The 12,651-nt window shown below is 37.6% G+C and overlaps 1 protein-coding gene across 1 annotated transcript in view; it reads right to left on the reverse strand.

Annotated features, from left to right (window-relative positions):
- The window catches only part of GABRA3 (gamma-aminobutyric acid type A receptor subunit alpha3), a 548,803-nt gene that overhangs the window by 158,813 nt on the left and 377,339 nt on the right, over window positions 1-12,651 (reverse strand). The window contains exon 6 of the mRNA XM_090264708.1: window positions 3,921-4,003. Coding sequence (XP_090120834.1) covers window positions 3,921-4,003 — 83 coding nt within the window. The remainder of the gene's footprint in view (window positions 1-3,920; window positions 4,004-12,651) is intronic.

Here is a 12,651-nt window from a genome sequence, read left to right on the forward strand (position 1 = left end):
GAATTTTGAAGGTAATAAAAGCCCATGAGAAAAAAGGCCTGGTATTGTGGTTGGTTGTGCGGTCCACAGCAATCTTTCCAAGGAAGGAATGAAGGTTGTTTTCCTCAAAGATGGCTAGAAGGGACCTTAAGGCACAATGGAAAGCCAGAAGGATTTGGAAAAGACAGGTGTGTACAGACAAGGCTGAATGCCAGATATGTGGCTCAGCTTCTGTGCCCTGAAGGGCAGACTGAAGGTCACCCTAAATCTTCCTTGTGTAAGTTCCAACAAAGCAGAACTAAAGATAAGTGATCATTTACTGCTCTTGTTGTGTTTATGCAAATAAACAGAATAAGTTAAAAATGGACTTAATGCAGTCCCTTTAATGACAAGGAGGGTAATCTTAGGGAGAAAAATCATTATTCAAGGAAAATCACAATGCTCAGTGGTAGAATATAAACTAGTGCAGCTAACCATCTTAAAAGTTTCTTTTCATTTAAAATATGTTTTCACTTGAAAGTTAAACTATGTCTGTGGTATCATCAAAGATATTTAATTTACAAGCAAGAAGAATGTCAAGTGCCTTGCAACTGGATGTCTTTCCAATAAGACAGTCTTACAGATTTAGATACTTGTTGGTGGGTTATGTTACGTAAATTAACATATGTTTTCTGTTTTCAAAGGGCATAAGCCTATGATCTCATCACCTGAGTGATTATCTGTACGTATAGGCCTCACTTAATCCTGTCTGCAGCATTGCCTCCTGAGACTCAAGAGTTTGGGTGAACTAAGTGGCTGGTTTGGTGAAGAATCTGGTGGTCTGTGGGCTTCACTTTAAAACTGGTTTCTCTTTTCTATCCTAAAGACTTGGACCGAAAGGGCCCAGAGGTCTGAGAGGTGGGAAACCTAAACTATTTCCCTCAGCCCAAACTAAGTATAATGGGCAAAAGGGTTTTGGACAGGTGAGATGTGCCTGGCACACCTTCCTCCAAAGAAGCCCTTTTTTACCCTAATGTGGGACATTGAAAAATTAATACCTGCCTTTTCTCATCTAGTAGTTATGGATTGAATTATGTCTTTTAACCCTTTTGCCAAATCTATTGCCCCCAAAATACAACAAGGATGCCAGCCTGTTAAACCAAGCACACCGTTGTCCAGGGACAGCCAACTGACCTGCAGTCTGCATGGTCCTTCCCCATGTGGGAAGACCACTCTCCCCTCCACATCCCCATTCTTATTAGGGATTTCTGGACCCAAGTGTAGGTAGGACTATGACCATGTCCAGCTTGAAACAATTAGAGGAGCTTGAGACCTTCGCCCATTGTCCTTTATAAGATTATAAAGGGTCTTAATATATGAGAGGGAGGGATTGTTATTTTTTATTGTTAAAATAATTAATCATTTATTTACTTAAATAAAAGAAGAATAATATATGAAAGGGTTAAGCGGGAGAGCTTGTATGTATGATAAATGGGCATGAACTAGGAGGTGGGGATTGTTGGGGGAGGAGGATTGCTGGGTGGAGGGGAGCAAAGGGGAAAAATTGGAATTATTGTAACAATATAACCAATAAAATATAATAAAAAAAGAAGGTCCATAGACATGAAAAAATGCTCAACATCACTAGCCATCAGAGAGATGTAAATAAAAACCACAATGTGATACCACTTTACACCTGTTGGAATGGCCATCATCAACAAATCAACAAACAAGTGCTGGCAAGGATGTGGAAAAATGGGAACACTACTGCACTGTTTGTGAGAATGCAGACTGGTGCAGCCACTATGGAACTGCCTTTTGAACCAGCGATTCCACTGCTAGGATTATACCTGAAAAGTCTGAAAACCCTAATTCAAGAGAACTTATGCACCCCTATGTTCATAGCAGCCTTGTTTACATTATCTAAGTGCTGGAAACAGCCTAAGTGCCCATCTGTAGATGAGTGGATGAAAAAACTGTGGTACATTTACACAACTTATGCACCCCTATGTTCATAGCAGCCTTGTTTACAATATCTAAGTGCTGGAAACAGCTTAAGTGCCCATCTGTAGATGAGTGGATGAAAAAACTGTGGTACATTTACACAATGGGATACTATGCAGCAGAGAGAAAGAAGGGACTCCTGCCATATGTGACAACATGGATGGAACTAGAGAGAATTATGCTTAGTGAAATAAGCCAGGCAAAGAAAGCAAAATACCATATGATATCACCTAATACAGGAAACTAAAGAAAAACATAAACAAATGAACTATACAGGAGAAAGAGCAGAATAACAGTCAATAGGGGGAGGGGGAAGGAGAGCAGGGGGATAAGTAAGGGAAGGCTTTAGTCAAGATACGGGTATTAATGACTCATGGACATGGACAACGGGGAGGGATATGATTGTGGGAGAAGTGGCAGGCTGGGTGGGGGGGAGCAATGGGGAAAAATGGGACAACTGTAATTGAAAAATCAAAAAATAAAATTAAAGAAATAAAAAATAAAATATAAATAAAATATTATGGTCAATCCTCAGTTTTCCTCAGAATAAAAATCAAAGACCTTTAATGTCCTATAAGACTCTAGATGACCTGGACTTCTCTGATCACATTCTCTCCTAGTGCTTCCTCCCTTATTCATTCTGTCCACACTAGCCACTTTGATGCTCTTAGAACAAATTCCATACTTTTATGATTAGGGCCTTGCCCTGACTGTTCCCTCTACCCCGATCATGACTGTCTCAGATACCTGTGTTGTTAACACTTTTATCTCATTAAAATTTTTGCTCAAATGTCACTGTTTCAAAGAGGCCTATGCTGGTCACCCTATTAAAATTTCCATCGCAATACCTATTCCCTCCTAGACATGACTTGTTCCCCTTATTCTGTAGTACTTTCATGTCTTCCTATGGTGCTTCTCACTTTACAATATACTTTACTTTTTTATCCATTGTTTGCCTTATCTTTCACCATCACTCTCTCCTCTATAATATAAGCTCCATAAATGCAGGGTCTTTGTTTTATTCATGAGTGCATTTTAAACTCCTAGAATAGAGCCTGGTGCATGATTTGTAAATATTTGACAATGATTGGAAAAATGTGTCACACATAATTATTTGGGTCTTTTCAAATGTGCTGTCTACTACAAAATACAGAGCTAAATCTAATTTAGACATGATCAATACAGACTTTGATGTATTGCTCCGATGACTCATAGAAAACTTATTCTTGAATTTTTAGAGTAAGAAACTCATTTAAATTCTGGTTAATTTTTGATTTGTCTAATTCATTTGAAAATGGCTATGTATCTACTCATTTCTCTGTCAGAGTTAAGCTACCAGCAAAGGCAATATTCTAAAATGAGAAAATCTCCAGAATCTCTTCCTGTCTACCATTTACTGTAAAGAATTGGAGAGAAGTATATGAGGATGCAGGTATAATAGGCATTTCAAAAATATAATAACATTCTATTTGAGGGATACTGTCCTTGGGAAGTTGCTCCTATACTCTATATCAGCTCTGTCTTCTGGATAATTTATATTTTAAATATTTTATTTTTTATGCTATTACAGTTGTCCCAATTTTTCCCCCTTTGCCCTCCTCCACCCAGGCTACCCCCACTTCCATAATCAGTCCCCTCACCATTGTCCATGTCCATGGATCCTTCATATATGTGTCTTCTGAACAATTTAAAAAACAGATTCAATATTTCAATCTATGACAAAGTAATTAATCTGAAATAGTGAAATAAAGTTAAGTTTCTAGAAAAAAATATTTTATTAAAGGATAAGTTTCCTTCTCTGATCAGTTAGTACTACTCAATCTCACATCCCCTTCTCCATTCTCATACCAGCCTGGATTAAAGTCCTCATCTTTTGAAATTACTAGGGGAACAAAATAGGAAACATTCATTTTATTTTGGAAAAATATAAAGCAAAGAGAAAGTGAAAAAATACATACAGCTTCCAAACTTCAGTGGGCAGGCATGCACATCCATGGGAAAATCTTCCAAATGCATGGGACACTCGGCATGAATTGTTAACCTAAAAGTAAGAACAGAAAATGAAGTCAAGCTGAGTTTCCATTTATCAGCAAAGTAGTACCCTTAAGAGTACTAAAGAACAATATAAACAAATGAACTAAATAGGACAAAGAACAGAATAGCAGTCAATAGGGGGGAGGGCAGAGGGAGAGAAGGGGGATAAGCAAGGGAAGGGTTTAGTCAAGGAACATGTATAAATGACTCATGGACATGGACAACGGGGAGGGATATGATTGTGGGAGAAAGGGTGGGCTGGGTGGGGGAGAGCAATGGGGGAAAAATGGGACAACTGTAATTTAAAAACCAAAAAAAAAAGGAATACTTGGATTTTGTTTGTTTAGGTTCATTGAGTTTCAAATCTTTATAAACACAAACACAAAAATGGACTAAATGAACTAGATAGCCTCTAAAAGCAGCATTCAGTACTTATATATCTATTTTTCTTTTTACTTATATTTTATTGATTATGTTGTTACAGTAGTCCCAATTATTTTTTCCCTTGCTCCCCTTCACCCAGTACCCTCCTTTCCTCCAGCAATCGCACCCCTCTTAGTTCATGTCCTTGAGTTGTGCATGTAAGTTCTTTGGCTTCACCCTTTCCTATATCATTCTTAACATCCCCTTGTGTAATTGTACCAACAAATTAGGCTTCTTAATCCCTGCACCATTTCCCCATTTCTCCCCCTTCCCCTACCAGCTGACAGCCCTCAAAATGATCCCCATACCTATGCTTCTATTCCTATTCTGGTTTGCTTAGTAGATTTTGTTTTTATTTTTTAAATTCAATTGTTCATAGTTGTGAGCTTATTGTCACTTTAGTGTTCATAGTTTTGATCTTCTTTTTCTTAAATAAGTCCCTTTAACATTTCATATAATAATGGCTTGGTGATGATGAACTCCTTTAGCTACACCTTGTCTGTGAAGCACTTTATCTGCCCTTCCATTCTAAATGATAACTTTGCTGGGTAGAGTCATCTTGGTTGTAGGTCCTTGCTTTTCATCACATTGAATATTTCTTGCCAGTCCCTTTTTGCCTGTAAAGTTTCCTTTGAGAGATCAGCTGATAGTCTTATAGGCACCCCATTGTAGGTAACTTTCTGCTTTTGCTGCTTTTAAGATTCTCTCTTTATCTTTAACTTATGACATTTAAATTATATGTCTTGGTATACTTATGTTTTTTATCAGAACTGAATCCCACCTTACCACCTTTAGAAAAACAAATATAACTTATCTGACCTAGCTGAGCCTAGAAACAGCAGGTCCTGACTCATTCACTAATGATAGCAGTTTAATAATTTCTAAAATAATTTTCCTTAGTATCATGTACATTAACCAATTTAAAGATTACATTAGAGAGGTGAGACATGTAGAAAGATTATCTTTTCCTGATAAAGAACAGGTACAAAAGATGGCTCTGCTGTTCACATGCTCACAGCAACTACTAAAGCTTTGAGAAAACACACACACACACACACACACACACACACACACACACACACAGCAACTGACCAGAAAGACACAAAGGTAATGGAAGACATCAAAACTCAGAGATCAAGTCTGAAGAGATGATGCTTTCTTACAGGGACAGTACATGGGAGAGATTATTTATGGATTCCTCAATAGAAATCTGGATGGGGTATGATTTGCCATGCTACAACTTCATTACCTTGCATTAGTCTGTCCAAATAATCTATTCCAAGGTTTCTTCTCTAGTTTTTTTTTTCAAAAATTTTAAGCCTCAATTTTCCTTGGCCTGGATAGTAGCCTTCTATGTAGAAATGAAACCCACACAGCAAAATTCTCAGTTCTTTGGAACCTAGCTTGATGAGCTATTTCTAGTTAACCTATATATACCCTGCTTATATTGGATTCAATCATTGCCATGTTCTTGGAGTTGCAAGTTGCCAACTGGTAAGCATCTCCAATCCTGGTTAATTTTTAAACCAGACCAATATATGACACCTCACAAATGATCAGAGCAGCAACACTAGATATTGGTCAAAGCAGGATGACTAAAGCAAACATACTCAGGTGTGTATTAGCAATAACTACCTAGGCTGTTAGACAGAAACCAAGTATGTGCTCTTCAGAAAATACTTACTTATCCACCTTTTATTTTCACTTTCCCTATTTAAGCAATAAAGGTTGGAACTAGATAGCAAGTATCTTTCCAGATCTAACTAATCCCTTAGATATTTACAAAATATCTTATGCGTCCTGGAAAAAAAAAAACAACTTCAATTCTCAAATTATCCTACAAAATTTCACCAATCCACCCTTTACTCTTAAGACATAAATGGGGGTTTATGACTCAAGGAGATTGACACAAGATAACTGTATTTCACTGAAAAACCTGTTCTGTGTGTTGAATACTTAAAAAATACTATGAGTTTAATAATAAAAATTATTTTTCTCTCTATTTATATTAGTATTTTAAAAATATTTTATTTATTTATAGGGAGAGGGGAAGGGAGGGAGAAAGAGAGGGAGACAAATATCAATGTGTGGTTGCCTCTCACACAGTCCCAACTGGGGACCTGGCCCACAACCCAGGAATGTGCACTGATGGGAAATTGAACCAGCAACCCTTTGGTTTGCAGGCCAGTGCTCAATCTACTGAGCCACACTAGCCAAGGCTATATTAGTTTTTTTAAGATACTGCCTCTTATGAGTAATTCCAGTGGGAAATTATATCTACCCTGTAGTCCTGGGGACATGGAAAATAAGACCATGACAAATGGGTAATAAAAGAAATATGTAACAGGTGCTCTTTTATGATTAGAGACAGAACTGATTTATAACTTTCCTGTCCTCTTCCTATCAACTTCTTGACCATCCCTCCTAAGCAGACCAGAGAGGAGAAAGCAGAGGCTGATGAAGGCAGGGTACTTCACAAGCCACATTATGCTGTGTTCTTTTCATTGGTTCACTTTTTCAAATGTTTATTTTTATTGTCTTTTTCCATTACCAGTTGCCCCCTCTACTCTCTACCATGTCTACCCACCTTCTCCTCTGCTGAAATCACCACATTTTTGTCCATGTTCATGAGTTCTTTTTCTTTTCTGCTCCACCCCTCCACCCCTGCAATGCCCCCAGATATAAGCCTGCTCTTTATCTATGAGTCTGTCTCTACTTTGCTTGCAATTTCTTTTCGTTGGTCCTTAAACAAACACTAGAGCTTTCTAACTTCCTGCGCAATACTGTCTTGTTCTCTTGCTTTCCCTCAACTTTACCACAACTTTTAAGGCCCCTTCAAGCTTTTTCAGCAGCAGAAAACATTCTGACTGTACTCAGGCTATTATACTAATTACCATGATCTATGTCATAACCATCTCTATCCCCTCCAAAAATTGCCTACTGCTCTCTTTTTTAAATAACAATTATCACTATGTGTGACAAGCACATTTAACTAATATCTGTCCACTTTGGAACATTTAAATATACAATATAGTATTATTAATTGGCAAAGTATCTGAATAGACATTATTCCAAAAAGACATAGAAATGGCCACAGATGTATGAAAAGGTGCTCAACATCATTAATCATCAGGGAAATGCAGATCAAAACCACAATGAGATACATCACATCACATCTTTTAGAATCACTAAAAAAATCAACAGATGAAAAGCACTGATGAGAATGTGAAAAAAGGGAGCCTTTATGCACTGTTGGTGGGACTATAAATCGGGGCAGCCATTCTGGAAAACAGTATGGAGATTTCTCAAAAAATTGAAAAAAGAACTGCTATAGGATCCAGTAATCCCACTTCTGGGCATATATATTCAAGGAATTGAAATCAGGATCTCAAAGAAATTGCTGCAGTCCCATGTTTACAGCAGCATTATCCACAATAGCTGAAAACATGGAAGCAACTAAGTGCCCATCACCAGATGAATGGATAAGAAAATATATATACATATAATGGAATATTATTTAGCCTTAAAAAAAAATCCAGAAACTTCCAGCCAAGATGGAGGCTTAGACAGACACGCTCGGTCTCCCTCTACAACTAGAAAGGAATACACTACCTAAAAACAAAAGATAACCAGAAATTTCAGAAAATAAAACTACATGGAAGCCCAACATATGAAGTTATAAACCAGCAGTGCTTGTCCGGATGGGTAGGAGGGGCAAAATCGGAACCGGAACGGAAAGGTCAGGCGGCGTTGTTTGTGGTAGAAGCAGGGATAGCGGAAGGGGGAACAATCCTGGCTGCAGTTGAGTCCTGGCATCTCGCAACCCCTATGCTGGGAAAGGCAGCCCCCTCATTGCCTCGGACGGAGAGGCCCAGAGGGCGGGGTGACGGATCCTGGTCTCCCAGCGGAGAATAATTGCAGGAATCCATCTTGGACTACCGCCGCCACACAAAGCACCACAGCGCAGCAAAAAAGGTTGAGGACCGCTACTGGTCGCTGGGTAGTGATGAGTACATGGGGCTCCACCCCATACATCCTGCCCAGGAAGCAAAGTAAAACACAAATCTGTCAAAATGAAGCAGATGACGATTGAAATCCCAGTGACGCAGCTCACCAGGCAGCAGATGAAGAACCTGACAGATGAACAAATAGAAAACCTTTCTGAGGCACAGCTCAGAGCTACAGTTTTAAGGTGGCTTACAGAATTAAGAAAAGATTTGGAACAAGACAGAAAAAGAAAAAAAGCCACTCATACTGAAACAAACAAAAACACATATGAAACAAGTGGTGAGGAAATAAAATCCAGAGATCAAATCAACAAACCAGAATGTAAGGAAGGAACAACTGGTCAACCAGGAAGGGGTTGAGAAGAACTATATGCACAACCAATGGACATGGACTAAAAGGGGGGGACAATTGGAGGGAGGGGGACCACTGGGTGGAGGGGGGCAGAGGGAAAAGAAATTGGGACAACTGTAACAGCAAAATCAATAAAACATATATTTTAAAAAAAGAAGAAAATCCTGCCATTTGCAACAACATCAATGAAATTGGAGGACAATACACTAACTCAAATAAGCCAGAGAAAGACAAATAGTGTATGGTTTCATTTATAAGTGCAATATAAAATAGTCAAATTAACAGAAGCAGAAAATAGAATGGTAGTTTCCAGGGGCTGCAGGTTTGGGGGAGAGAGGGAGGTATACACAAATCATTAAATGTAATACAAGACAAAAGTCACATGATCATATCCATAGATGCTGAAAAAGCATTTGATAAAGTACAACACCCATGTATGATGAAAACACTCAGCAAAATGAAAATAGAGGAAGCATACCTCAACATAATAAAGGCCATGTATGAGAAATTGAAACCAACAATATACACAATGGACAAAAACTGAAAGCATCGCCTCTGAGATCAGGAACAAGACCAGGGTGTCCACTATCTCCACTCCTATTCAACATAGTATTGGAAGTTCTAGCCACAGCAATCAGACAAGAAAAAGCAATTAAAAGGCATTCAAATTGTAAAAGAGGAAGTAAAACTGTCATTACTTGCAGATGACATGATATGCATAAAGAAAATGCTATAGACTCCACGAAAAAACTACTTGACATAATATGTGAATTTGGCAAAATAACATGGTACAAAGTCCATATTCAGAAGTCAAAGGCATTTCTGTACATCATCAATAAAATATCAGAGATAGAATCTAAAAAAACCCATCACAATTACTATAGCAACAAGAAAAATAAAGTACCTAGGAATAAATTTAACCAAAGAGCAAAAGACATGTACTTGGAAAACTATGTTACACTGAAAAAAGACATTAGGGAGGTACAAATAAATGGAAGCATATACCATGTTCATGGATAGGAAGAATCAACATTATTAAAATGTCCATACTACCCAAAGCAATTTATAGATTCAACACAATCCCCATTAAAATACCAGTGACATATTTCACAGACCAAGGACAAATACTTCAAAATTTTATATGGAACCAAAACAGACCCTGAACATCCACAGCAACATTACTACAAAGCCACTGTAATCAAAATAGTCTGGAATGCCATAAGAACAGACATTTAGATCAATGGAATAGAATAGACATCCCAGAAATAAATCCAGGTCTATATGATCAACTAATATATGACAAAGGGGAAAGGAACATAAAATGGAATGAGAAGAGCCTCTTCAACAAATGGTGCTGGGAGAACTGGACGGGGACATGCAAAGAAATGAAACTAGATCACCAACTTACACCACACATGAGAATAAATTCAAGATGGATCAAAGACTTAAATGTAAACTGTGACACCATAGAAGTCCTAGAGAGAAATATAGGCAGGAAAATTTCAGATATTCCACAAAGCAATATTTTCACCAATATATCTCCTAAAGCAAGGGAAATAAAGGAAAGAATAAACAAATGGGACTACCACAAACTGAAGAGTTTCTGCTCAGCAAAAGAAAACATCAGCAAGATGAAAAGGAAACCAACCATATGGGAAAACATATTTGCCAATGATACTCAAAGGATTGATGTCCAAAAACTCCAAAATATATAAAAAACTTATATGTCTCAACACCAAGACAGACAATACAATTTAAAAAATGGTCAAAGGACCTGAACAAACACTTCTCCAAAGAGGACATAGAGAGGGTCCATAGACATATGAAAGAATGCTCAACATCACTAGCCATCAGAGAGATACAAATAAAAACCACAATGAGATACCACTTCACACCAGTAAGAATGGCCATCATCAACAAATCAACAAACAACACGTGCTGGCAAGGATGTGGAGAAAAGGAAACCCTAGTGCACTGTTGGTAGGAATGTAGACGGGTGCAGCCACAGCCACTATCAAAACAGTATGGAATTACCTCAAAAAACTAAAAATGGACCTCCTTTTTTAACCATGCAATTCCATTGCTAGGGTTATACCTGAAGAGTCCTGAAACCCCAATTCAAAAGAACTCATGCACCCCTATGTTCATAGAAGCGCTATTTATAATACTAAGTGCTGGAAACAGCCTAAGTGCTCATTTGTAGATGAGTTGATCAAAAAACTGTGGTATATATACACAATGGAATACAATCCAGGAGAAAGAAAGAAGGAACTCCTATCATTTGCAATAACATGGGTGGAACTATAGAGAATTATGCTTAGCGAAATAAGTCAGGCAATGAAAGAAAAATACCATATGGTATCAAATAACTCAGGACACTAATGAACAACACAAACAAATGAGCAAGACTGAACCAGAGGCATGTAAACCAGAAACAGACTAACAGTTACCAGAGGGGAGGAGGAAGCGTGAATAGGAGAAAAAGTAGGGGAAGGGTTTAGTAAAAGAACTATGTAAATAACCCATGGACATGGACACCGAGGTGGGGGTTGACTGTGGGAGAAGGGGTGGGCTGGGTGGGGGAAGCCATGGGGCAAAAAGTGGGACAACTGTAATAGAAAATCAATAAATCAAAAATTTAAAATAATAACATAATACTTCAATCTATCTTTTTTCAATAGGCATATAGCCCCTTTCCTAGAACTCGAGAGCTGAAAGAGCCTTACAGAAAGCATCCAGTTTTATTCCCACATACATTTTACATGTGATACAACATAAGGAAAGGAAATTGCCTGAATCACACAACCAGTATGGGACAGAACTTACTAAAGGTTTCCTAACTCATTGGTGTAGTCAACAAATATTTTTGATCACCTACCATGTGCCAGGTATTATTCTAAGTAATGAAAGTACATTAGCAAGCATATGAAGATGGTTGAGCTTATATTTGAATAGCAGGAAGACAAAAAATAAATAAAATAAGTAAACTATAAGTAGTAAAAAGCAATATGCCTCAGGAAGAAAAATAAGATGTGAGTACAAAATATTGGGAAAGAGTTGCCCTTTTCAATAGGGTGTTCAGGAAATAACTCACTGAGAAGGTGACTTGAAGGAAATGACAGTGACTCCTGTGGACACCTGGATAAATAACATGCAAACTAAAAAAAAGCAGAAAATACAAAAGCCCTGAGGTATAAGCGTGCCCAAAGTATTCAAGGAATAGCAACTACACCACTGTGGTTGTAATGGAGATATCAAGGGATAAAATTAATAGAGGATGAATTCAAAGAAGAAACTGGGGAATGGTCTAGATAGGGTAAGGCCTCCTGAGATATTTTGGTTTTCAATTAAAGTAAAATGTGAAGGTATTGCACGATTTTGAGTAGACTAGCCTTGATCTAACATTTTAGAATTAATTGGGCAGTTATGTGAAGAATAACTTGAAGGAGGGCAAGGGGAAAAAAAAGAAAGATAAAATCCAACATCCATTCGTGGTATAAAACTCTCAAGAAAAAAAAAAGAAGAAAACTCTAGGAATAGAAGGGAACTTTCTTAATTGGCAAACAACATTTATGAAAATGCTACATCTAGCATCACACTTAATGATGATAGACCATTTCCCCTTAAAATCACAAATAAGACAAGAATGTCCACTCTCTCTTATTTAACATTGTCTTGGAGATTTTATTTTATTGTTTTTAACATTTACTATTAGTTTTTATTAGTTTCAGGTGTAAAACATAGTGGTTAGATAATCATATACTTTATAAAGTGTTTCCTTTGATATTTCCATTACCCAGTGATGCCGTATACATTTAGTAAAATAATATTGACTGTATTTCTTATGCTGTACTTCACACCCTCATGAATAGT

The sequence above is a fragment of the Furipterus horrens genome, unplaced genomic scaffold, assembly GCF_987537825.1.
Source record: "Furipterus horrens unplaced genomic scaffold, mFurHor1.1.pri manual_scaffold_17, whole genome shotgun sequence".
NCBI classification, from domain to species: Eukaryota; Metazoa; Chordata; class Mammalia; order Chiroptera; family Furipteridae; genus Furipterus; species Furipterus horrens.